A 27,790-nucleotide genomic window follows, 5' to 3' on the forward strand; every position below is an offset into this window, starting at 1 on the left:
TCTTAGAGGACTTTAATATTTTTTCAGCCAGCTTTTCTGACGAATGTTTGTCTTCTTGAGCTACTCAGCTACTGTTAATTATTTGACTAAATATTCTTGTGTTTTGATCTTTTGGTCTTAAATCACTTGTCCTAATAGGTCAAGTTCTGTAGGAAAGTAGAAGATAGTGTAGAATATATGAAGTTGTGTAGGAAAGGAAAAATGAAAGCATGTAAGATGTTCACTAGTTACTTGCTTGGCACCCAGAGTTCGATAGTAATATATATTTCTGAGAGAAAACATGGTTACTTGTCTTCTTTTATCTGTGGGTAAACATGTGAGTTAAAAAATTTTTTTTAAATATAAAATGAAAACTTGAAAGTAAGGTGTGTAAATGGATTGAAACTCATTAGGTTATTAACAGGATTACTGGGATCTGCTCATAGAAATCATTGGCTACCAAACTTTCAATCCATATTCCTAGAGAAGCATGTTTTAGTAATGGAAGTCAGTATCGCTGTTACCACAAAAGTTAGGTTACACAATTGCCTCTGAGTGGTAGGATTGCAGGCCAATGTGTATAAACCTGAGGTAGTGAACTAATTGATCATCAAGGCTGGGACTTTTGAATAAGAGCCAGCTCATTTTCTGTTTGTATGAAAGTGAAATCCTTGTGACACATAAAGTTGGAGAGACAAAATTTGGAGGGATAGGTGATCTAGGGCTCTTCAGTCTGGTATTCCTTCTTGGAATTTGTGCCAGGTTCTCTGCTTTGCATGTATTAACTCTTTGTTTTTAGCCCTCACAGTAAACTAGTCATTGATGGTTTTTAAGATGTGGAAACAGGCTAAGAAAAGCTCAGTGAGGTGCCTAATCACATATGTAGTTATTTGGCAGAGAAGGGCCTCAAATCTAACTTTAGCTGTATCTTGTCTACTATGTATTTGTGGAAGAAATGGACTTAATACCCTTACTACTGCCACCAATAAAAAGGGTTTTTTTTTTTTTTGGGATACTTTTCTCCATATTCCCTTTGTGTTTTCAAACAATAACTCAATATAAACTTTAATTTCAGAGAGTAGCTGCCGCATGCAATAGATTTAAACTCATGTTGTGAAAACGAAACAGTTAGAGCCAATTGAATTTGAGTGTTGCAGAAAGATGAAATATATTGTTGTTAAATTTTTATTTAAATAGTCTTAATTTAACTTAAGCCTTATTTTCCTTGAACCTTAGAACAAAGCCCTCAGTGAACTTTGGGGCGGGGGTGCAGGGGGATCTGGAAGTTTTTTTTTGCCCAGAAACTGCCCTACCACTGTTCGACATGAAGCAAAGTAGATCTTTCTCACAACTCCTTTGAGATACTGATACCTTCAGCTAGTTGATATCTTTTTAAAAAGGGTGTAATTTGTTAGTTCCAGTTATGCTTCTTATCCTTAAAAACTTAGTTACCACATGCAAAGGAAAACCTACCCAGCCATCTAGTGTCAAAATTATTCCCTTAATGTGTTCCCTTAATGCTTTCTTCTTGGCTTTCTCCTCAAGTACCTTCTCTCCCAATTCTTTCTACTTTTCCTTCTTTTTAGAATAATCTGTTTTAAACAGATTTACCTGTGTTTTCATTTTTTTCTTAAGGCACCCCCTCTCTGCTTCCTTTAAACTCCTGTCTTTTCTGAGGACATCAGCCTTCTCTAGGAGTAAAGAAGTTAATTGATTTCCACCACCCCCCACACCAAGCATGAGGAATTGGGTGTGTGGCAGTCAAGTGGCCATATGGGAGAAAAAATGTGTTGCTACACTTCCTGGATTCTTACTGTTGTTTCTACTACCAGTCTTTTTGAACAAAAAAAGTTATCCTGTTTTTGAGCTTTTGTCAGTCATATCTATTATTTATCGGTTCTGTCATTGTCCTTGTTTATTACAGACTTACATTTTGCTTCTCATATTTGCTTGTTTTGTATTGCTCCTAGTCAAGACTTCTTTTTAATTGCCCAAAATTCTGGGTTTTCTTTTAAATTTTACATGCTTTGTGAAATAATATTTGTAAATATTTCATATATGCGATTTAGAAAATGTAAAGCAGACACCTATATAATAATAAGACCATCTAGTGTAAGAAACCAGCCATTACCAACACTTTTGAAGCCCCCATATGACCCTCCATGTTATATCCCATACTTGTGCCTCACGTACATCTCTCTTCAGTATCCTTTTTGTTTTTCTATATGGTTTTACCATATAAAATATCCCTTGATATTATACTGTTTAATTTTGCTTGTTTCTGAAGTTAGTATAAATGATGTCACACTTTGTATACTTGTTAAAAAATTCATCCCTACTAGTGCATCTGCCTGTATACTTGATTTATTTTATTGTTTTTAGTTTTCTATTATATGAATATACTGCAGCTTGTCTCCTTTCTTTTTGCTTGACATTTGGGTAGTTTCCTGTATTTTTTTTTGTTTTTTAATGTTATTACAAGCAGTGCTTCCAGGAATATTTTGTATGTGCTTCCCAGTGCACATTTGGTTGGTATTTTAATGTTTCTGTGAAAATGATGGCTTTGTGTACTCATTGCCCACAGAAGAGGTATAAGTGTAGGCTCATTTGCATCTCTATAAAAACTCATATTTAAAATTAGAATCTTTTTTTTTTTTTTTTTTTTTTCGAGACGGAGTCTTGCTCTGTCACCCAGGCTGGAGTGCAGTGGCGCGATCTCGGCTCACTGCAATCTCTGCCTCCCAGGTTCACGCCATTCTCCTGCCTCAGCCTCTCCGAGTAGCTGGGACTACAGGCGCCCGCCACCACGCCAGGCTAATTTTTTGTATTTTTGGTAGAGACGGGGTTTCACCGTGGTCTCGATCTCCTGACCTCGTGATCCGCCCGCCTCGGCCTCCCAAAGTGCTGGGATTACAAGCGTGAGCCACCGCGCCCAGCCCATTAAAATTAGAATCTTAAAAGTGCTTCATACAATATTTTAAACATTTTTAAATTAAGGTATACTTAACATAAAATTTACTTTTTTAGCATATAGGTTTGTGAGTTTGACAAATGCATACAGATGTGGAGTCACCACCACATTGAATAATAAAACAGTTTCATCACCCCCCAAAATTCCCTCATGTCTCTTTGCTGTCAACCCCTGTCTTAAAGTTTTAAAATTAGCCATGTCTTTACTATCAGTGGATTCAATGGTTGTGATTGAAGATAGTAAGTTTTCAAAAGGTAATTAAGTACATGGTGAGATAATTTTATATCTGGCACAACCATTAATTTCAGGGGTGTTTGTGATATCTTAATGACTGCTATGTTATAGCTTTTATTTTGTAAATTTGTTAACAGAGAGGGGTCCTGATCCAGACCCCAGGAGAGGGTTCTTAGATCTCATGCTAGAAAGAATTTGAGGTGAATCCATAAAGTGAAAGCAAGTTTATTAAAGGAGAGCAGCCCTAAGGCCTGCTGGTTGCCCATTTTTGTGGTTATTTCTTGATTATGTGTTAAACATGGGGTGGATTATTCATGCCTCATTTTTAGACAAGATAGGGGCTCCCACGCCGTGGCTCACACCTGTGATCCCAGCTATTTGGGAGGCCGAGGCGGGCGGATCACTTGAGGTCGGGAGTTCGAGACCAGCCTGGCCAACATGGTGAAACCCTGTCTCTACTAAAAATACAAAAATTAACCAGGCGTGGTGGTGCACACCTGTGGTCCCAGCTACTCAAGAGGCTGAGACACAAGAATCGCTTGAATCCGGGAGGCAGAGGTTGCAGTGAGCTGAGATTGTGCCACTGCACTCCAGCCTGGGCAACAGAGCAAGACTACCTCTCAAAAAATAAAAATAGACCATATTGGGTAGCTTCCTGACATTGCCATGACATTTGTAAACTGTCATGGTGCTGGTGGGAGTGTAGTAGTGAGGATGACCAGAGGTCACTCTCATCGCCATCTTGGTTTTGGTGGGTTTTAGCTGGCTTCTTTACTGCAACCTGTTATATCAGGAAGGTCTTGTATCTTGTGCTGACCACCTATTTCATCCTGTGACTCGGAATGCCTAACTTGCTGGGAATGCACCCAGCAGGTCTCAGTCTTATTTTACCAAGCCACTGTTTAGTATGGAGGTACTGTGGTTCAAACACCTCTAACAAATTTACTGAAGTTAACTTAGGTGAATGAAAATTTGAAAAGCTATACACATAGAGAAATACGCCAGGTTTCTGAAAGAGAAAACAAATTATTGTGAAAATATCTATATTCTAGCAAATTTGTAGACTTAATGAAATTTCCAGCCAAAATATCAGCAGAATTTTGTTTTTAGAGCTTTCAGAATTATTTTTAAATTCATATGGAAGATTATTGAAGAAAAGGGGGAAAAACTTTTCCAAAAATTGTCATAAGGGGAGAAATATGCCATAAGAGATAGCAAATCCTATTAGAAATAGCTCTGTCAGAGACCTCTGTTGGTATTAGATTGGTGCAAAAGTAATTCTGGTTTCAGACCATGAATTTTAAATCATCATAGTTAGGCCCAGACACATCTTTATTAATCAAAATGGGAACCATTACAATCAACACATTTTTACCAACCATAAATAAGTTTGTTTGTTCTGGTAGCATAAAAATCACTGCTTCGGGATTGGACGTATTCTTGGAAAGTATTTTCTGCATCCTGCTGGTTGTAGAAGGCTTTTCCCAGCAAAAAGTTGGTTGTTGAGACGCTTGAAGAAGTGGTAGTCAGTCAGCGAGAGTTCAGGTAAATATGGCAGATGAGGCAAAACTTTGTAACCCAATTTGTTCAATTTTTGAAGCGTTGGTTGTGTGACGTGCCAAGAATTCGACGAGAAGAATTGGGCCCTTTCTGTTGACCAGTGCTGGCTGCAGGCGTTGTAGTTTTCGGTGCACCTCATCAATTTGCTGAGCATACTTCTCAGATGTAATGGTTTTGCAGGGATTCAGAAAGCTATAGTGGCTGGGCACGGTGGCTCATGCCTGTAATCCCAGCACTTTGGGAGGCCAAGGTGGGTGGATCACCTGAGGTCAGGAGTTTAAGACTATCCCGGCCAACATGGTGAAACCCCATCTCTACTAAAAATACAAAAATTATCCGGGCGTGGTGGTGCATGCCTGTAATCCCTGCTACTCGGGAGGCTGAGGCAGGAGAATCACTTGAACCTGGGAGGTGGAGGTTACTGTGAGCTGAGATCACGCCATTGCACTCCAGCCTGGATGACAAGAACGAAACTGTGTCTCCAAAAAAAAAAAAAAAAAAGCTGTAGTGGATCAGACCAGCAGCAGACCACCAAACAGTGACCGTGACCTCTTCTTGGTGCAAGTTTGGCTTTGGGAAGTGCTTTGGAGCTGCTTCTTGGTCCACCCACTGAGCTGGTTGTCGGTTGTCATATAAAATCCACTTTTCGTCTCATATAAAAATCTGATCAAGAAATGGTTCCATGTTCTTCTGTAGAATAAGAGAAGATGACACTTAAACGATGTTTTTTGTTTTTTTTTTTTTAATTTTCGGTTAGCTCATGAGGCACCCACTTACCAAGCTTTTTCACTTTTCCAATTTGCTTCAAATGCCAACCGACCACAGCATAGAATAATTCATGTTGAGTTCTTTGGCAGCTTGCAACTTCGCATGCAGTTGTAAGAGGATCAGCTCGATGATTGCTCTCAATTGGTCATTGTCAACTTCTGATGATCGGCCACGCTCCTCATCTTCAAGGCTTTCGCCTCCTTTGCAAAACTTCTTGAACCACCACTGCACTGTATATTCGTTAGCAGTTCCTGGGCCAAATGCGTTGTTGATGTTGCGAGTTGTCTCTGCTGCTTTACGACTCACCTTGAACTAAAATAAGAAAATTGCTTGAATTTGCTTTTTGTCTAACATCATTTCCTTAGTCTAAAATAAACATAAATAGCAAGTAATAAGTCATTAACAAAGAATATAAAGTGAGAAATTCCCATTAAAATGATATATAACATAACCACATTTATTTAAGAATGTACTCCAATACCAAACGGCAAATTCCAACACTGCATAAACTGCAGTTATTTTTGCACTCACCTAATACATCTGGTGGATATTTTTCAGCCACTCATCCTGCATCCTTGAAACCTCCTTCCACTGGCTTCCATCACACTCCACCCTCCTGCTAATCAAGTACCCAGCATTAAATGTTGGTGTTTCTTAGGTTTCAGTATTGGGCCTTGTTTTCATTACATAAACTTTTGAGGGGCAATTTTGTCTATGTCTGCAGCTTCATGAACTATGATCTATCTATATATCAACACTCCTAAATTTATATTCCAACCCTCTGAGCTTCAGCTGTTTACAGAACACCTCCAGGCAGGTTATCTCTCAAAGGATCTCTTGATTTCAGGTTGTTTTAGTATCTTTCCTATTTTCACTGGTTTCATGTTTATACTTTATTTTTTATTTTAGTCTCTTATCTATAATTATAGCTTAAAATTATTACAGATACATGAGTAGAATCTAGTACTCTGGTAGAAATATAGTGATAACTACAATTGTAGCATCAAGCTAAATTAGTTTTTGTGGACCAATGATGTTTTGTGTAATTAGGAACTGTGAAAAATATAGTATATAACATCACTAGTCTGTTACTCAAATACTAGCCATGCAGGCCTCCTTAGACTTAGGAAGCCACTTTATTTATAGTTCCTGTGTTTTGGTGGACTAGCAGTTATAGCCAATGATAGGAAAATACCGTATTTTACTATTCATTATGGTATGATTGCAATATGTTATACTACTAGAGTGCCTTTCTGAGCAGCCACTGCATATCAAACTGTTACTTTCTTTGGGCTTCCGTTAAAAAAAAAAAACTTGGCTCATATCAAAGAGCAAAATTTTTTTGTTTCTGCATGTTTATGGTAACTTGAAAACAGAACATTCAAAGCCTCCTTTTTCTTCTATATCTGCAAGTAAAATAACATTTCAGGAGAATATATTAGTTGTCTGGTTGAGAGACTGAATTTCATTGCAAAATTGTGATCTGAGGAATATAAGAGTTATGCATCAAATGAAAGTCCTATGTGAAATGAGACTGTACATTATGTGGTTCAAGGGCAGCATGTTCACTGAACTGCCTTAAAGTTTCAGTTTCACTAATAGAAACACATTTTAGGCGGGCCGTGGTGGCTCATGCTTATAATCCCAGCACTTTGGGAGGCTGAGGTGGGCGGATCATGAGGTCAAGAAATAAAGACTGTCGTGGCCAACATGGTGAAACCCTGTCTCTACTAAAAATACAAAAATTGGCTGGCGCGCGCATGTAGTCCCAGCTACTCGGTAGGCTGAGGCAGGAGAATCACCTAAACCCAGGAGGCGGAGGTTGCAGTGAGCTGAGATCGCGCCACTGCACTCCAGCCTGGCAACAGAGTGAGACTGTCTCATCAACAAAAAAAACACCACATTTTACGTATTATCTGGACATAGTTTAAAAATAAAAACCTCAGCTTGTAGAGAATAAAATGAGGTAATGTTAGAAGTCATTTTGTAAACTATTGTGTGATCCAAATATAAAATTATTAATTTTCTGCTTTCCCCAGCTTATATCCATCTTCTGCAAAACAAAAAAAGGATCTTGTCTTATTTTTTAGTAACAAGTTGCTTATACACAGTGTTGATTTCTAAGTTTTCACATTTATTTAAAATGAATAAAATTTAGTGAGAGTTTGCTCTTCCTGGGCCCTTTGCATTCAACTGTTTTTCCTTAGTTGTGGAATAAGAAACTTCATTTTTGTTAAAGATAATTAAGGCAAGTAGAGAAAGTCTGGGAGTTTAAAGGAGAATTGAAGGTTCTTAACTCATGCTGTGCTTATTTGTAAATCTAAGGTGAAGAGTAGTCCTGACTGATGAGAAAGAGGACCAGGTTCTTGAGAAATTCCATTTCCCCACACAAGTTGCCTCTTTGCTGCTTTGGGAAGGAAGTCCTTAGGGCTCGCTAGTGGTTGCCATTAGAGGCATGTTGTAGTCACTGAGTAGAACTTGGAACCTGTTTCTGTTTTGGGAAAAGTTTGTCTGGCTCAGCATCTCCTATTATCTCTAAGACTTGCTGATATATATAAACCTAAGATATATATTACATATAAAATTGTTTTTCTTTAGCCTTTAATGACTTCTGACTTGTTCATCTGGAATTATGGAATGCATTCTTATGCCTGCCTCAGGTTCATTTCACTTCTGTTGATGTTTTGGTAATAAAAATGGTTTGGTGTTAATAGAGATGTACTCCTAGACTCATTTTTATCAGATTTAATGCTAAGCATAAAACGTGCCTTTCCTTCCTTCCTCCCATTATGACCTCTTTTACCTCCCATGATCCCTAAATCTGTAGCAGTGTTTTATACTGTAATATCTGTACAACGTTCTATATTATTAAATAATAGAGACAGTACTTGTACCAGATTTGAATCAACATCTTATGAATTTTAAGTTGTCAACACTTGGTACTTTGAAAAGTTGGTCCACTGGCCTATAATCAACAAGGAGAGGAGGGAAAGAACTTCTCTGCCTGATAATTCAAAATCTAAATTATCCAAGCATCATCACCTGGGATAATAGTAGAAATGACAGTTCATGGACCTCTGGTCCAGACTTTCTGAATTAGAGACTGGGGAGTGGGGCCAGCAATCTGGTGTTTCTGAAGCATGTAAAGGTTTGAGAACTACTGGCATAGGTATCAGTGGAAAAACCCAACTCTGTAAAAATATTTTAAAGAGGTTTATTCTGAGACAATATGAGTGACCATGGCCTGGAAAACAGTCTCAAGAGGTCCCAAGGAAATGTACCCACTACAGTTGAATTACAGTTTTAGGGAGGCAGGAGTTACAAAGTCATAAATCAATACATGGAAGGTATACATTGTTTCATACTGAAAAGACACGGAATATCTTGAAGTGAGGACTTAAAGATTTTAGGTGGATTCAGAGATGAGATTCTGTAATTTGCAGTTGGTTGAAAGAGTAAAGCATTGTCTAAAAAGTTGGATTCAGCAAAAGGGAATCTTATAAGAAAGTCTGTTAACCAATACACTGGGTTAGAGTGACCTGTAGGGGTGTGTGAGTTAACCCTTGTCTGGCTTGGCCTTAGGTCCTGTTTACAATTTGGTATCTTATTGTCACAAAAAGTCCATTCTGTTAGGTCCTGTAATTTCTATTTTAACATTAATGCTGGTCAGTTTTGCCTAAACTCCAGAAGCAGGGAATAGAGAGATGGAATGAGGTGTATCTAGTCTTCCTTCCTGTCAAGGCCAAGAACTCAATTTTTCTAGTTTCTCGGGTCTCTCTAGTCAAGAGAGGGTCAGTTCAGTCACTTGTGGGGGGGGGGGGGATTTTATTTTTAGTTTACAAAAGCAGTGGAAATATCCTTCCAGATTCAGCTTTGTATTTACTCATGTAAAGAGTCCTTGTAGTAGCGTAGTTCTGGATGAGTTTTTATGTTTTTATGTTTAGAGGTTCACAGACAGCATGGATCGTGAAAATCTGAACCCCAAATATGGTGTGGGGAGTGAACCTAAGTTTGAATTCTCACGGGAGAAACCCACTTCCACTCGAAGTCAACACAGAGCAGACATTTCCTTATTGACGTTTCCTTCTCTTTTCCACTGGAATGACTTTTTCTTGTCTTCCTTTTTAAGTGTACTGCTTTGGAAATTTTGACTACTTCATGTAGGGGTCTCAGTCATAAGGCCTTATCTTCTATTCCTCCTGAGAGCATCAAAAATACAAATTTGGTTTTCAGTTTTCCTCAGTTTCTGAGTCCTTGATGATTTCCCTTTTTTCCCCTGCATTTAGCACTGCATTTTAAAAGCATGTTTGTTAGCCGGGCGTAGTGACTCACACCTGTAATCCCAGCAGCGTGGGAGGCCGAGGTGGAAGGATTGCTTGAGCCCAGGAGTTTGAGACCAAACTGGGCAATATAGTGAGACCTTGTATCTCCAAAATTTTTTTTTAATTAGCTGGTCATGGTGGTGTGCACCTGTAGTCCCAGCTACTTGGGAGACTTACTTAGGTGAGAGGATCTCTTTAGCCCGGGATGTGGAGGTTGCAGTGAGCTGAGATCGTGCCACTGCACTCCAGCCTCAGTGAGAGTGAGACTGTCTTTAAAAAAAAAAAACAGGCCTGGCGCAGTGGCTCACGCCTGTAATCCCAGCACTTTGGGAGGCCGAGGCGGGCGGATCACCTGAGGTCGGGAGTTTGAGACCAGCCTGACCAACGTGGAGAAACCCCATCTCTACTAAAAATACAAAATTAGCAGGGTGTGGTGGCGCATGCCTGTATCTCAGCTACACGGGAGCCTGAAGCAGGAGAATTGCTTGAACCTGGGAGGCGGAGGTTGCAGTGAGCCGAGATCCTGCCATTGCACTTCACCTGGGCAACAAAAGCAAAACTCCATCTCAAAAAACAAGAAAGTATGTTTGTTATATTTAAGCCATTATTTTTAGATTTTTGTATTTTGATTTTCACTAAATGTCCGTGATTTTATCATAAAGAAACTTTTAGAGTTTACGTTAACGAAGTTTATACTTACATTCTATTCTGTAACTACAGTAGTGATCTTTCATGCCTTGTCCTAGGTTGATTTTAACTATCAGAAACTAGTAAACACTTTGCATCATGTTAGGAACATCCATGTATTTACTCATTGCAGAACCAAGAGCATGTTTGGCCCATGGAGAAGTGAAGGTAATCTTCTGACTACCCATTCCACTCAAAGAATGCTTTAGATGACAAGGTCAGATGAATTTGCATTCCTCATTGACTTTCCTGGACTGATTGTCTTTTATATATTTTTTTATGACAAAGAGCCGTCTGCTTAAATTTTATTAATAACTTCCAAGTTCTCAGTCATATATTTTGATTCTATTTAGGGCATTTTTCTCAGAGCCCTCTGACTTCTTGTTCTAATGTGGAATGATGAATTTCCACACTTGATGTACTACCATTCCTGGAATTTCATTTCATTGTACTCTCTGGGTTACTTCTGTCATTTATTGGATATTGTGTAATAGCTTCAAATAAGAGAGATAGGGAATGTTGTGAGCACACATCAAGTGATTTTCTGCTATGTAAGGAGCACCTTTGGGTCCTGATATATCTGACAAAGGTCTTTTTATATGCTTCCACACTAGATTAATAGTGTGATTGGAGTACAAAATTCTAGGTTCAATATTCATTTCCCTCAGATAACTTTTAGCATCTGTTTCTGCTATAGGAAGTCTGCTGTTAATATAATTCTTATTTCTTTGTAGGTTACTACCCCTTGCCTTTTCTGGAAACTGTGAGAATTTCTTTGAAGTTCCTTAGAGTACTAAAATTGATAAGGGAAGTGATGGAAATCATATTGCATATAGCAAACTACTTTTTAATGTTTTCTTGTATTTAGTCATTGTGGTTTCCTATGACTTTGAGTTAGAAAGTAAACTTACTGGCCCGGCGCAGTGGCTCACGCCTGTAATCCCAACACTTTGGGAGGCCAAGGCGGTCGGATCACCTGAGGTCGAGAGTTCGAGACCATCCTGACCAACACAGAGAAACTCCGTCTCTACTAAAAATATGAAATTAGCCAGGCATGGTGGTGCATGCCTGTAATCCCAGCTACTCGGGAGACTGAGGCAGAAGAATCACTTGAACCTGGGAGGCAGAGGTTGCGGTGAGCCGAGATGAGGCCACTGCACTCCAGCCTGGGCAACAAGAGCGAAACTCCATCTGAAAAAAAAAAAAAAAGAAAGGAAAAAGAAAAAGAAAAGTAGAAAAGTAGTACTCTAATGAATAGCTCCCTTCAGTTCCCATTCTTCGTCTCTTCTTTGTCACCATCACAGCACAAAGAGAAGTGATGGTAACTTTACTTTTCGCAGCCACTTTTCCTTACCTCTACTTTTAAAAGCTTTGCATGTCTTGTAAAATAAGAACATTTTTAGCCCACAATTTGAACATCACTGAAAATATATAAAGGTTTATAACCTAAGGGCTTTCTCTGGTCATCTGACCTTTATCATGAGTATCTGTAGCATTCGCCTCCATTTTAGGTAGTGAATTTTTAGAATTCAAAGTTCTGTGTTTTAGCTTACATTAGGTTTATTCAGAGTAGGATATACAATGTGGGGTATGTATGAAAAGCTAATGATCATGATTCGTTACTAGCATTTTGTTTTTAAAAAGTCAGTGTTAAGCTGGGCACGGTAGCTCACACCTGTAAACCCAGCACTTTGGGAGGCCAAGGTGGGCGGATCATGACGTCAGGAGATCAAGACCATCCTAGCTAACAAGGTGAAACCCCGTCTCTACTAAAAATACAAAAAATTAGCTGGGCATGGTGGCATGTGCCTGTGGTCCCACCTACTCGGGAGGCTGAGGCAGGAGAACCACTTAAACCCAGGAGGTGGAGGTTGCGGTGAGCCAAGATCACGCCACTGAACTCCAGCCTGGGCAACAGAGCGAGACTCTGTCTCAAAAAAAAAAAAAAAAAAAAAAAAAAAAAAAAAAAAAGTCAGTGTTAATCAAATCTGTTTCACCAGGTGTGGAGCCACCCTGTTTCTGGTGCTCATGTAGTTCATATGCAGGTTTGTCAGGTCTTGATTATTCTACATTTTTTAAAAAATCAGAATATTTAAATTTCAGTGGCTATTTACCTTTTTTTTAAGTTTTAGGATTATCAGAACATAAGAACTAACTTTCTCACTAAAATTAAAGGATAAAAATAAGTGTACTTTTACTAGATTAGTTAGTGGTTCCTTACCCAAAGATTGAACCAACCATGGATGGGAAATATTCAGAAAAAATGAACTAAAAGTAACAATACAGAATAATACAAATTTTAAAATACAGTATAACAGCTATTTATAAAACATTTACATTGTATTGTGTTGATATTGTTAAGTAATCTAGAGATTTAAAGTATATGGGAGGATGTGTGTACGTTATATGCAAATACGACACCATTTTATATCAGGGACCTGAGCATCTTAAGATTTTGGTATGAGGGAGTGGTCTCTGGAACCAACTCCCTAGGATAGTGAGGGACGACTATACAGTTAAATCTAGGGAGAAAATAAGGTTAGTATGGTGGTAGGAAAGTTAGAGCAAAATGCTTTTGTATTTTGTATTTTCATTATAATGATAATAAAATTGATTATAATATCTCCTAAATATAGAAGGGAAATGACATGGTTTTTGGAATACTGCTAAGTAATTTGGAATGATCAAATGTAGCCATTTACCAATTTGCTTCATTCCTTTCAGCTTAATCAGTTCTGATTTATATGCTTATCTACAATCTAACACTAATTTGTAATCCCGTATATTTTTGCAGCGTTATAAGATGACTTTTATGGTAGCTGCAGGTACTAATTATTTTGCAACCAAAAGTACTGTAATGCCCAACTAATTAGAACTTGTAGTAATAGATTGGAGATAGACGTTCTATTAGAAAACACACAGCCTTATCAAATTTTCAGTTAATTTGTAACTGATATTTTTGGGTAGACTGATTTGGGAAATTGAGCCAGGTGGAGAACCCTGGAGTGTTATTGCAATAAAGTGATCCATATCAGTTTTGTAGCTAGTAAGTCCATGCTGGGACCCTTGAAAACTTTAAAAGTACTTCCAAACTGCTGTGATATTCTAGTTAAGAACTGATGATGTAAATCTGCTATTTCTTTATCTGTCTAATATAAATCTTATTTTATCCATGTAACTTTTTTTTTTTTTTTTTTTGAGACAGAGTCTCACTCTTGTCACCCAGGCTGGGGTGCAATGGCGTGATCTCGGCTCACAACAACCTCCGCCTCTTGGGTTCAAGCGATTCTCCTGCCTCAACCTCCCAAGTAGCTGGGATTACAGGCATGCGCCACCACGCCCAGCTAATTTTTGTGTTTTTAGTAGAGACAAGATTTCACCATGTTGGCCAGGCTGGTCTCGAACTCCTGACCTCCAGTGATCCACCCGCCTCAGCCTCCCAAAGTGCTGGGTTTACAGGTGTGAGCCACCGTGCCCGGCCCCATGTAACTCTCTTTAAAAAAAAAAATAAATATAGTGGTCTAAACAGATACAAGGAGGGAGAGGAGTGTGATTTAGAATCAAATCGAGGTCCTACTCAATTATATCTCCTACTAAGCTGAACTCGCAGCTGAGAATTGATGCCTTATTGATGGGAGATTATAGTGTAGTGTAATTTTTCAGGTGGTTTGGGAATTTAAAGAGAAGGTCAAGTACTACACAAAAGTTTTATTATGCTGTTATATACCCTATATGTCGTTACCTCATTTGCCTTAGAATGAGTTTTTAAAAACAAAGCTCATTTTTCACTTGGTATCATTTACTGTGCATCTCCCTCCCCTGTTCTACCCCATCCCAGCATTTTTTAAAGGTTTTAAATTTGAATTGATAGCATATATTTTTTTCCCTGCTTTACATTTTTAGATTTTAGGTTAAGTACATCTTAACACCTGTGCATATGCAGTAATGTGAAATCCTTAAAAGATCTTACTCAGTTGATCCATTTTGTTGCATTGGCAGAGTGAAGATAGTCCAAGTCCTAAGAGACAGCGCCTCTCTCATTCAGTCTTTGATTATACATCAGCATCACCAGCTCCCTCACCACCAATGCGACCATGGGAGATGACATCAAATAGGCAGCCCCCTTCAGTTCGACCAAGCCAACATCACTTCTCAGGGGAACGATGCAACACACCTGCACGCAACAGAAGAAGGTTAGTTAATTACAATTTATTTCTTAAGTTTTCTTCCATTGGTAGATTTGTGAGTATATTTAACATCAGAAAACATTTTTTTCTGTAGTCATTTCATAAACACATCACCACACATACACGTACATTCACTCACGAAAAATAAAGTTGCCTAGATTTCCAGTAGGTTAGAAGAGTTTATTTAGCTTATCATTGACAGATGAAGAAATGGAAAGAGGCTAAAATCAGTCCATGCCATTATATATGAAATCAGCTATCTTAACGGTACAGATTGTTGTGGACTAGCCTGCAATCTTGACTATTAGAAGATGCATTTTATAGTTCATAACTAAGGATATATGGAGATCTTAGAAATGAGCTACCCCTTTCCTACTCCATTCCTTTTCCTTCTGTATCCTCTAAGGCAATTAGGAGCTTAATTATGTTTCTTATAAAATCATGGAGACTCGGCACAGTAGTAGCTCATGCCTATAATCCCAACATTTTGGGAAGCCAAAGTGGGAGGATCACTTGAGGCCAGGAGTTCGAGACCAGCGTGGGCAACATAGCAAGACCCTGTCTCTCTCAAAAAAACAAAAAATTAGCTGAGGATGTTGGCACACGTCTGTAGTCCAAGCTGAAACTGAGACAGGAGGATTGCTTGAGCCCAGGAGTGTGAGGCTGCAGTGAGCCTTAGCTATGATTGTTCCACTGCACTCTAGCCTTGGTGACAGAATGAGACACTGTTTGTATTTAAAAAACAAAACAAAAAACAACTGTGGAGCCTGTGGTATGAAAAGATGACAAGTTTAGTTCAACTTTTAGGCAATGGGATTTGGCTCTTGTCTTTTCGTCCTAGAGGAGTGCATTTCTTCCTGAGTTTCTTCCTCATTAGTTGTTGCCAGAGGTCATGTATTTCTTATCCCAGGGAAATAGTGCATTGTGAGATGCATGTCCAGGATGTTGAAGGAATATCAATGATCTTGAGTTAGGAAGGTGTTACGGACCAAATGTTTGTAACCCCTCCTCCTCAATTAATGTGTTGAAGCTATAACCTTCCTGTAACCCTCGGTGTGGTTGTATTTGGAGATGTGACCGCTAAGGAAGTGTAATTAACGTTAATGAGGTCATAAGGTTAGGACCCTTACCCAGCAGGATTAATGTCCTTTAAGAAGCGATGCGCCGGGGTGGCTCACGCCTGTTATCCCAGTACTTTGGGAGGCCAAGGTTGGTGGATCACGAGGTCGGGAGACCATCCTGGCCAACATGATGAAGCCTCGTCTCTACTAAAATACAAAAAATTAGCCAGGTGTGGTGGCGCGCACCTGTAGTCCCAGCTACTCGGGAGGCTGAGATGGTAATCTGAGGCAGGGGAATCGCTTGAACCCAGGAGGTGGAGGTTGCAGTGAGCCAAGACCACACCACTGCACTCCAGCCTGGCGACAGAGCAAGACTGTCTCAAAAAGAGATGTCGGGGAACTCATCCTCCACCATGTGAGGAGACAGTGAGATGTAGTTGTCTGCAAGAGCCAGGGAAAAGATCCCTCTCCAAAAACCGACTATGCTGGTACCTTGATTTCAAACCTCTAGGCTTTAAAACTTTGAGAAATTAAGTATCTGTTTAAGCTACCCAGTCTGCAATGTTTTGTTATGGCAGCCTGAGCAGGCTAATACAGAAGGGATCTTAAAACCACCATTCTGTGTTCCAGCTGAAACAACATAAACCTGTCTCTGAGCTATATTCTGTTGAGACATTAACACTTTTACATTACCCAGTACCTTATTAACCAGTTACATGGGAATATTTTTAGGTAAGATAGTATATGGCTATCAGATAAATTATTTTATAGCTATTAAAAATAATAAGCATGAGAAAGTATAGTTATTTCAAAGTTAAGGCCTGAGTACCTGCTGTAGTCTTTTCCTATTTTATGGTGAATAAAGCAATGGACAGTTAAATGGCAGGCCGGGCGTGGTGGCTCACACCTGTAATCCCAGCACTTTGGGAGGCCGAGGTGGACAGATCACCTGAGATCAGGAGTTCGAGACCAGCCTGACCAACATGGTGAAACCCTGTCTCTACCAAAAATACAAAATTGGCCGGGTGTGCATTGCACTCCAGCCTAGACAACAAAAGCGAAACTCCATCTTTAAAAAAAAAAAAAAAAAGGCTAGTACGGCCGGGTACAGTGGCTGACACGTGTAATGCCAGCACTTTGGGAGGCCGAGATGGGCGGATCACCTGAGGTCAAGAGTTCGAGACCAGCCTGGGCAAAGTGGCAAAACCTGAGATCGTGCCACTGCACTCCAGCCTGGGGAATAGGGTGAGACTGTCTCAAATTAAAAAAAAAAAAAAAAAAAAGCTAACAAATACATATACCCACCACCTAGGTGAAAATAGTGTTATTGATCCCTCAAAGGCCTCAGGTGCTACTGTTCCCCTTCATTTTTCTTAGAGGGTAACCTTGTTCTGGAATTTGACATTATTCCCTGTTCAGTCATAGTTTTTAATACTTAGGAATCTACTGTTAAGACAATATAATTTTGGTTTTTGCCTGTTCTCATTTAAATGTATTTTTCTTTGACTGTTTATTAAGCATTCTGTTTTTAATGTTGGTAGCAGTAGCAATAGTTCTATTACTGTGATATAATGTTCCATTATATTAATGTACCACACAATTTATGTATCCGCCTACTGTTGTTGGCTAGTAGCTATGCCCAGTTTCTTACCTTTTTTATTGGAAACATAGTTTCAGTCTTGTTGCCCAGGCTGGAGTGCAATGGTGCGATCTCGGCTCACTGCAACCTTCACCTCCCACATTCAAGTGATTCTCCTGCTTCAGCCTCACAAGTAGCTGGGATTACAGGCGCCTGCCACAACACCCAGCTAATGTTTTGTATTTTTAATAGAGATGGTGTTTCACCATGTTGGCCAGGCTGGTCTCAAACTCCTCACCTCAAGTGATCCATCCGCCTACCTCGGCCTCCCAAAGTGCTGGGATTACAGGCATGAGCCACCGCACCCAGCTCTTTTATTATAAACAATACTGTTAGGAACCTTTGTGTGCACATCTCTCTGTGTACATGTGCAAAAGTTTCATTAGGATGTAAGTCTAGGAGTAGAATTGCTAGGTCATAGGAAATGCCTTGGACCAGGAAGGGAGTGTCAGCAATGTCTATTTACAGATGATGATAGTAGTAAGTAGCTTTGAGTTCTTTGAGAAGCATCATGGTCCTCGTTCATAGCAATACAAAGGAGTAGTAGAGAGTATTTACCACCCTGAAAAGTGGCTCTCCTGGTGTTTTTTTTCAGCAGTGTGTCTTATTCTGTATTCTGTTCTTGTTTACTACTTAATATAGGTTACCTATAAGCATAGCTGCCAGATTTTCTCCCAGAAACAGGCTGTGCCAAGCAGATGCAGTTTTTAACAATAATCTAGCAGGATTTCAGTTACAGAGGTGAGCACAAAGCTAGGTATTTGAAAAAAACAAATGAAGTGAAAGAGGGATACTATTAATAAATGCAATAAAACAAAGAACTGTGAATAAACAGGGCCACTAAACTCAATTAACAATGAACTTCAAGAAACAATAGAACAAGCAAGATCGAATTTTAGAGTACATGTAATATGAGAGATGTAAGACGGAGAGGGATGAGGGATATTGTACTCATGAAAATCAACTAGAAATGTTAGCTGGTAAAACTTAATAAATAGAAAAAGTGAGTTCATTCTGGAAGATCAAGCAGAGAAAATTTCCCAGAATGTAGTGTAACAGGGCAAAATGAAAAATGTGAAAAAGTAAATTTAAGTATGAACACAGAGTCATAAGTTCTAAATGTCTACTAATATTTCCAGAAGAAGACAATACGAGAAAATTTTAAAAGAAATAATGTAGGCCAGGCGCGGTGGCTCCCACCTGTAATCCCCGTACTCTGGGAGGCTGAGGCAGGCGGATCACCTGAGGTCAGGAGTTCGAGACCAGCTTGGCCAACATGGTGAAACTCTGTTTTTACTAAAAATACAAAAAAAAATTAACCGGGCTTGGTGGCAGACATCTGTAATCCCCGTTACTTGGGAGGTTGAGGCAGGAGAATCGCTTGAACCTGGGAGGCGGAGTTCACAGTGAGCCGAGAGATCGTGCCATTGCACTCCAGCCTGGGTGACAAGAGTGAAACACCGTCTCAAAAAAGTTTTCCGTTCGCCGGGCGCGGTGGCCCACGCTTGTAATCCCAGCACTTTGGGAGGCCGAGGCGGGCCAATCACGAGGTCAGGAGATCAAGACCACAGTGAAACCCCGTCTCTACTAAAAATACAAAAAAATTAGCCAGGCGTGGTGGCAGGCGCCTGTAGTCCCAGCTACTCGGAGAGGCTGAGGCACGAGAATGGCGTGAACCCGGAGGGCGGAGCTTGCAGTGAGCCGAGATTGCGCCACTGCATTCCAGCCTGGGCGACAGAGCGAGACTCCGTCTCTTAAAAAAAAAAAAAAAAAAAAAGTTTTTAGTTCTAAGGTGGAGGGCATCTTGAATTCAATATAATACAGTAAGTAGAGTTTGAAGCAAAAATGCAAAAAGGATTGTATTAAAAATAAAGTTAGAAGAAACAATTAATGGAGCAAGAAGCTGGAGGGACAATATCAAGAGCACCTTTGCGAGTTGATCTCATAAAGGAGTGTCCCTTGTTCTCTTAAGATTGGAGAATTAGGAGTAAGAAGAAATAGATTTAGAGGAACAGAGTGGGAAGATTAAGGAAAAAGTGACCGTAAAGAAAGTTGCTGAAACGACACTTGGAGTTCTTCCTAGAAGGGAGATGTTTGACCTCCTTTGCCCAATGTAGAGTACAATTTTAATGAGGCAGGGTACTTTTTCAAGTTGCTTTTGTGCCGAGCCATTGTAAAAAGCAGTTTTAGAGATGAACAAAATGAAAGTTTAGTCACAATAAAACTTTTATTAAACTGTGTCGATGACTAGTACATGGAGAGTAAATGTGGCTTGCTTCAATAAGCAAATTCTCTTCCTCTCTCTCTCTCTCTTTTTTTTTTTTTTTTTTGAGACGGAGTCTCGCTCTGTCGCCCAGGCTGGAGTGCAGTGGCGCGATCTCGGCTCACTGCAAGCTCCGCCTCCCGGGTTCACGCCATTCTCCTGCCTCAGCCTCCCGAGTAGCTGGGACTACAGGCGCCCGCCACCATGCCCAGCTAATTTTTCTGTATTTTTTAGTAGAGACGGGATTTCACCGTGGTCTCGATCTTCTGACCTTGTGATCCGCCTGCCTCGGCCTCCCAAAGTGCTGGGATTACAAGCGTGAGCCACTGTGCCCGGCCCTCTCTCTTTTTTTTTTAAGACATGGTCTCACTCTGTCGCCCAGGCTGGAGTGCAGTGGCGTGATCTCGGCTCACTACAGCCTCGGCCTTCCAGGCTTTAAGTGATTCTCCCACTTCAGCCTCCCAGGTAGCTGGGACTACAGGTGCACACCACCACGCCCGGCTAATTTTTTGTAATTTGGGGTAGAAACAGGGTTTCACCATGTTTCCCAGTCTGGTCTCGAACTCCTGGGCTCAAGGAATCCACCTGCCTCAGCTTCCCAAAGTGCTAGGATTACAGGCATGAGCCACTGCATCTGGCCCAACAAGCAAATTCTAATTTAAAATTCTATATAAGTATATATTCCTTGTGTGTACCCATAAAAATTAAAAGTTAAAAATTTTGTATATTGGAATATTTGTGTTGATACTATCAATCATATTCATCATGTGTTTACCCAGTTTCTATTTGCAGTTGTCAGCAAATTATATGTTCTTTGGTTATTTCATGTTTTCTCATTTTTTAAAAGTGTCATTTTGGCCACATAGGAACTATGTCTTATGTATGTGTTAGCTAAATAGACAAAAAGGTGCCTATTAGGTATATGAGGAACACTGACAAGGTATCTACAGATTAAAGTTCGTTTTATTATAATATTTAAAAAGGGAGAAAATGGTAGGTTAAATTATATGAAATTGTTGCTGTTAGACTATTTTTTACTTATAAAAAGGGCAATTTCATATGATTCAAGAAAAAATTGTTTGTAGCTGTTGACTTCTAAATACTTTCAGAGATGAATACCAATACTGTTTGCTTTCATTATGGTATAAAACATATACCTTGTATTTAAATTTGTAAGTTTTTAGAGCTGATGGGGAATTTTAGCAGTTATTTAATAATAAGGCTTACCTTAGCATATACTATTGATAGATATCAAAGAAAATACAGAATCTTGATGGATGACAATAAGCATAATGACTTTCTTTTTGACATTTATTATAGTCCTCCTGTCAGGCGCCAGAGAGGAAGAAGGGATCGTCTGTCTCGACATAATTCCATTAGTCAAGATGAAAACTATCACCATCTCCCTTATGCACAGCAGCAAGCAATAGAGGAGCCTCGAGCCTTCCACCCTCCGAATGTATCTCCCCGTCTGTTACATCCTGCTGCTCATCCACCCCAGCAGAATGCAGTCATGGTTGACATACATGATCAGGTACAATAACAGAATGTCTTGGAAATACAGAAGCTGAAATTTTGTGGCAGTTGGAGATTTTTTTTTTTTTTTGGCTTTTTGTTGCAAATTTCTTTTAGTTTTACCTAAAATGAAGTTATTTAAGTTCCTCATTCCTTTTAAGAATTGAGATTTAAATTCTACACAGCTTCCATAGAAGAAAGTTGAACTTAAAAAATTAGTATCAGCCCAGCACGGTGGCTCATGCCTGTAATCCCAACACTTTGGGAGGCTGAGGCAGGCGCATCACTTGAGCTTAGGCATTCGAGACCAGCCTAACACAGTGAAACCCCGTCTATACTAAAAATACAAAAATTAGCTGGATGTGGTGGTACATGTTTATGATCCCAGTTGATGCAGAAGAATCACTTGAACTCAGGAGGTGGAGGTTGCAGTGAGTCAAGATCGCACCACTGCACTGGGTGACAGAACGAGACTTCGTCTCAAAAAATTTAAAAAAAAGGATCAAGGTTATGAAAGCTTAGAATGAATTCATGTATGCTTGATTTGAAATTATTGATTTAAGATTAATAGGAAATAGCAGACAATTGGTGGTTTGAGTACATATCCCTGTTTCCTAGTTTCTTCTGGAATAATTCAATAAGCAAGACAGTTGGGTACATCTTTGCTTGTAGGTTTTCATAGATCTCCAAGGAGATGACGGGTACAAGGCTACAATGTTTCATTTCCCTTTTCTTCCTGCCAAGAACTGAGGGACCAGCCGAGGAGAGGGGTTGCCTATCTTCAGAGCCTGAGGATGAAGACCACAATTTCATGGTGGTATTTTCTGTGGAGTTTCTGAGGTCAAAAAAAAGACATGTGTCTAAGCACGTCCTTATAAAAATTGCTGGATTTTAAGGATAAGGGGGAAATCTTGTGAGTTTATAAACCAAAAAAATTACCAGAGAAGACTAATGAGAATAGGATCTCATTTTTCATCTACCGCACTAGATAATAATAAACAATAACACAGTGACAACTGAGAAAATATCTTACCTAGATACTCTTCTTATGCCAGACATTTTTATTATGTTCATGAAACACTTAAAAATTGATCACGTAGGAAAGCTTACCTTATTTGTGGCCATAACCTGATAAAAGTATGGATATAAAATACTAAAAAACACAATTGTACCTTCTCCCCATCCCCTTGAGCAAGAAAAGCAAAATGGAGGAAAGTGTTTACAAAGTCCCATTTTGTAAAGCATAATTAATATGTATATGACTGTATATAGGACTATGTGAACACAGAGAAAAATATAGAGAAATACATACTAGGCTTGTGGGGTAAGTGCTAAAGTGAAGGAAGAGTGGTGGTTAGTGATGGAGCCAAAGAAAGAAAAGACTGCATTTCAGAAAAGGCAAGGTCTCATTTATGTAGTAGTGTTACGTGTTGAGTCTGTATATTAGAATATGAAAACATTGCATATGTAAATAACCAGAACAACACAAGAATTAGAAATCCTGAGCAGACCGGTAGCCATGGCAGAAATTATAAAACATAACAAAATCCGTCTTTAAAATTAAAATTACACCTGAGGCTGGGCGCAGTGGCCCACGTCTGTAATCCCAGGACTTTGGGAGTCTGAAGCAGGCGAATCACCTGAGGCCCAGGAGTTTGAGACCAGCCTGGCCAACATGGTGAAACCCCATCACTACTAAAAATACAAAAAATTGGCCGCACGTGATGGCAGGCACCTGTAATCCCAGCTACTAGGGAGGCTGAGGGAGGCTGAGGCAAGAGAATCGCTTGAACCTGTGAGGTGGAGGTTGCACTCCAGCCTGGGCAACAGAGCGAGACTCCATCTCAAAAAAATAAAAACATCTGAATTCTTGTCTAACCTTTAAAGAACTGGTAATTCCAATTTAAACTATTCTAGATCATAGAAAAAGATAGCTTCCAAATATATTTTATGAAACCAACACAACTTTAACAATGAAACTTCATAGACGAATACAACAAAAGAAAGCTGTTGACTAGTTTCCCTCATGAATACAGATGAAAAAGTTTTAAATAATAAGCCATAGCTAGTGGTGTATTAAAAGAATAAGCTGTTTTCAGCAGGAAGGTATGAGAACAATTTTTTAATTAAATGTCAAAAATAACCTGTTGGAATAACCTATTTTAATATACCTAGTGATGTATTAAAAGAATAACGTAATATTGAACCTGTCCTGCATGGGTTCAATATTAGGAAATCTTTCAAGATAATTGGTTTTAACAATATAAAGGAAAAATATTAATAGGCACAAGAAATAAAAAATCTAGCCATCATTTCTTATTAGAAGGTCTTAAAGTGTAAAAAGGACTTTAATTTTCAATACGTGGTAGGAAGGCTTATTGATAGCATTGCTTTTGCTTGAGGACAACCAAGCGTGCTAGATAAAATACTCTTAAGTATCCTGAAAGCATCAAAAGAGCTAATAGAAGAAATCAAAACTAAGGGAAAGTGGGGTGCTAGTTCCATCCTTAAGGCATTTGTTCATTTGAGCAAACCTGAACTTATAATTTTGAGTCTGTCAGGAGGCAAAGGGGACAAAAATCAAAGACTATTTAAGGAGTCACTTTCTATATAGGAGACCCTTCCTACGTAAAATACCAGGCACCTTAAGTCACTGTGTACCCAGAATACAGGGATATCTGGTCACTAGGATAAGACTGAGCAGAAGTAAATTTGCAGCCCAAATTCACATCACTCTGTGAAATTAGTGAAAATTCATTTAAAGTAATGGGGGTACCTCAGGGGCCTAGAAAACAGAGGCAATTTCTCCCTGAAAGAAGGCACCTTCATTTTGGTTCTCAGTTGCCCCAATAATTTTTCAAGAACAGCGAGCAATAAACAAAGTTTAACTCGGTACATGACTTAAAAAGGGCTGTAATTGAAAACTAATAGAAACAGACCTACAGTGAATTCACCTACTTCAAACATGCTTAAAGGTGAAACTTTCAACACTTTCCTGCTACCTGGAATAAACCAGGATGCTGACTATTACCACATCTATTCAGTAGGCTAAGCCAACAGAAAAGACAAGAAGGAAAAAGTTTAAGAATAGGAAAAGAACAGGTAACACCATCAATATTTGTAGTCAAACTGATTATATTGATAGAAAATCCCGAAGCATCTTAGGTAATTGTTAGAACTAAGAATTGAACAGATTGAAATGTTACAAAAATGAATATACAATAATCAGTATGTTTTTTTAATACCAGAATCAAACAGAACATGAACTTTTTAAAAGATACATTAACACTGAACGACCCAGACATACTAATCAGTTGCAATATGTAATGCTTTTTTTTGATTCTGTTTGAGAGGAAAGGGAAAAAGTTCTAATAAAATCATTTATTTTTATTTGATGACATAATTGGAATTTTGAACGTGATTGCATGTTTGATTTTAAATAACTTTCTTTTAAAAATATAATAATGCTATTGTGGTTAAGTGTTCTTATTTTTTAGAAATGCATACTAAAATTTTTTTTTAAATGATAGAGTCCTGGGATTTGCTTCAACAAAACACATGAAACAAAGCAGTATATTCAGGTGGATTGGCTATGGCTTAATGGTTTGAGGGCTGGGTGGTGGATAATGGGGGTTTATCCTACTGTTTTTGAACATATTTGGAATTCTCTAATAAAAATTCAAAGAAAAAATACCATTGAAAAAATCATAGTAATACTAAAGAAGTTAAGTATCAGTCTTGGCCAGGAGCAGTGGCTTGTGCCTGTAATCCCAGCACTTTGGGAGGCCGAAGGCGGGTGGATCACAAGGTCAGGAGTTTGAGACCAGCCCAGCCAATATGGTGAAACCCCGTCTCTACTAAAAATACAAAAATTAGCTGGGCATGGTGGCGCGCACCTGTAGTCCCAGCTGTTCGAGAGGCTGAGGCAGGAGAGTTGCTTGAACCCAGGAGGCGGAGGTTGCAGTGAGCCAAGATTGCACCACTGCACTCCAATCTGGGCCACAGAGCAAGGCTCCATCTCAAAAAAAAAAAAAAAAGTTAAGTATCAGTCTTAACAAAAGTGGTTTAAAACCACTGTGTAGAAAACCAAAGCATTATTGAGAGAGTTTAAAGAAAGCTTACATACTTTTTGAGACAGAGTTTTGCTCTTCTTGCCCAGGATGGAGTGCAGTGCAATGGTGAGATACTGGCTCACTGCAACTTCCACCTCACCAGTTCAAGCAATTCTCCTGCCTCAGCCTCCCGAGTAGCTGGGATTACAGGCACCTGCCACCATGCCTGGCTGATTTTTTGTATTTTTAGTAGAGGTGGGGTTTCACCATGTTGGCCAGGCTAGTCTCAAACTCCTGGCCACAGGTGTTCTGCCTGCCTTGGCCTCCCAAAGTGCTGGGATTACAGGTGTGAGCCACCGCGCCTGACCACAGGAAAACTTATTTAAACGAGAGATTTGACTCGAAAGATCCCGTTTTTTTAAGGCTCTTAGTTCTTAAAAGTGGCACGTAATAGAATTAGTATAATCCCAAATAAATTTTCAGTAGATTTTTGGTGTAACTTGAGAAGATGATTCTATCATTTTTAGTGACAATTTAAAAGACCTGAAATTGTCTATAGCCATAGAAAGTGAACTGATAGTTGTTTCTGTAAAGTTTTATTGGAACACAACCACACCTATTTGTTCATCCATATTGTCTTTGGCTACTTTGTGCAGAGACCATGGCCCACAAACCTAAAACATTCACTTTCTAGCTCTTTAAGAAATAATTGGCCCATTGACACCCTGATCTTAAGGTCTAGACCAGTTATTTCTCAGAGTATGAGCTGAATCAGCTGAGCAGCAGCAGCATCACCTAGATTATTTGTTAGAACTGCAGATTCTCAGACTGTACACTAAACTTACTGAATCAGGATCTGTGGGTGTGGGACTCAGCAATCTAGTTAACCATGCCCTCCAGGTGATTCTAATGCACACTGTAATTAGAGAACCACTGTTCTAGTCATGAAAGAACAGGTGGGCAAAGTAGCTTCTCCAGTTACCAGGAATTATTTTAAAACTATGGTAATAAAGACATTTATGCCAGCATAGCCAAATAAGCTAATGAAATAGAATATAAAACCTAGAAGCCAACACATTTCCTGTTAATATGGTCATATGCTACATAATAACGTTTGACCAACAGACCACATATACAACAGTGGTCTCATAAGTTTATAATACCATATTTTTACTATATCTTTTTTGTGTTTAGATATACAAATACAGGGGTTAGAGGTACCAACCCTCTACACTGTTGAAAATACACATATAACGGTTGACTCCCTCAAAAACTAGTAGACTAATGTTGACCAATAACATAGTTGATTAATACATATTTTATATATTATATACTGTATTCTTATAATGTAAGCTAGAGAAAGTGTGATAAAAAATCATAAAATACATTAAGTTGATCATCATAAAGGTCTTTGTCCCTGTGGTTTTCACGTGGGGTAGGCTGAGGAAGAGGAGGAGAAGTTGGTCTTGCTGTCTCTGGTGGAGGAGAGGCAGGTACACTTATGCAACTTTTATTGAAATGTGGGCAGGGCACAGTGGCTCATGCCTGTAATCCTAGCACTTTGGGAGGCTGAGGTGGGCAGATCCCTTGAGGTCAAAAGTTCGAGCCAGCCTGGCCAACATGGTGACACCCCATCTCTACTAAAAATACAAAAATTAGCCAGACGTGGTGGCGGGTGCCTATAATCCCAGGTACTCGGGAGTCTGAGGCAGGAGAAATGCTTAAACCCAGGAGGTGGAGGTTGCAGTGAGCGAGATTGCACCACTGCACTCCAGCCTGGGCGACAGAGTGAGACTCTGTCTCAAAAAAAAAAAAGAAAAGAAAAGAAAAGAAAAAAAATAATCTGCATATAAGTAGACCCGTGCAGTTCAAACTCATGTTGTTCAAGGGCTAACTGTACTTCCCTTGTGTTATAATTACCTACAGGGTTTAGTATAGCAACAGCAACATGCCGTACAGGTTTGTAGCCTAGGGGCCGTAGGCTATAACATATAAGCGTAGGTGTGTAGTAGGCTCTCTGCCATCTCGGTTTGTATAAGTACACTCTGTGATGTTAGCACAACAATGAAATCACCTAATGACACATTTCTCAGAATGTATCTCCATCATTAAGCCACGCGTGAGTATATATACATGGCATATGACTTGATGAATGTAGGTGAGTTGGAACAAGACAGAATTGCTAATAAGTGGTTCTGGGACAGTTGGGTGACCAAATGAAAACATGACATTTTGAGGGCCAAAATTAAAAAGACTGACAATTCTATTGCTAGTGGAAGTAAAAAGTAGCATGATCTTTTGGAAACCTGTTGGTCAGTTTCTAATCATGTCAAACATACACCTACCCAGTAATCCAGTAATTCCATTCTTGGTGTAATCAAGAGAATTGAGTGCGTATGTCCCCACAGAAAAAATTCTACAGGATTGTTTATAGTAGCTTTTTATGTCTGTTTTTTTGGAAAGGTTTGTATTAATCAAAAGTTCTCATTGTGGTGCTCCACTGTAGTCCCATCTACTTAGGAGGCAGAGGCTGGAGGATCCCTTTAGCCCAA

The 27,790-nt window shown here is 39.3% G+C and overlaps 1 protein-coding gene across 27 annotated transcripts in view; it reads left to right on the plus strand.

The window, feature by feature from the left end:
* The window catches only part of RNF38 (ring finger protein 38), a 157,466-nt gene that overhangs the window by 100,945 nt on the left and 28,731 nt on the right, over window positions 1-27,790 (plus strand). For 15 of the 27 annotated variants that reach the window (XM_055293719.2, XM_055293720.2, XM_055293723.2 and 12 more), the window contains 3 exons: window positions 14,521-14,714; window positions 18,051-18,149; window positions 20,992-21,205. In XM_055293719.2, coding sequence (XP_055149694.2) covers window positions 14,521-14,714; window positions 18,051-18,149; window positions 20,992-21,205 — 507 coding nt within the window. Of the gene's footprint in view, window positions 1-14,514; window positions 14,715-18,050; window positions 18,150-20,991; window positions 21,206-27,790 lie in introns of those variants that run through there. The other 12 variants (XM_055293721.2, XM_063609734.1, XM_063609741.1 and 9 more) reach the window with 2 other exon arrangements.

Source organism: Symphalangus syndactylus, chromosome 9 (assembly GCF_028878055.3).
Source record: "Symphalangus syndactylus isolate Jambi chromosome 9, NHGRI_mSymSyn1-v2.1_pri, whole genome shotgun sequence".
In the NCBI taxonomy this organism is placed as follows: Eukaryota; Metazoa; Chordata; class Mammalia; order Primates; family Hylobatidae; genus Symphalangus; species Symphalangus syndactylus.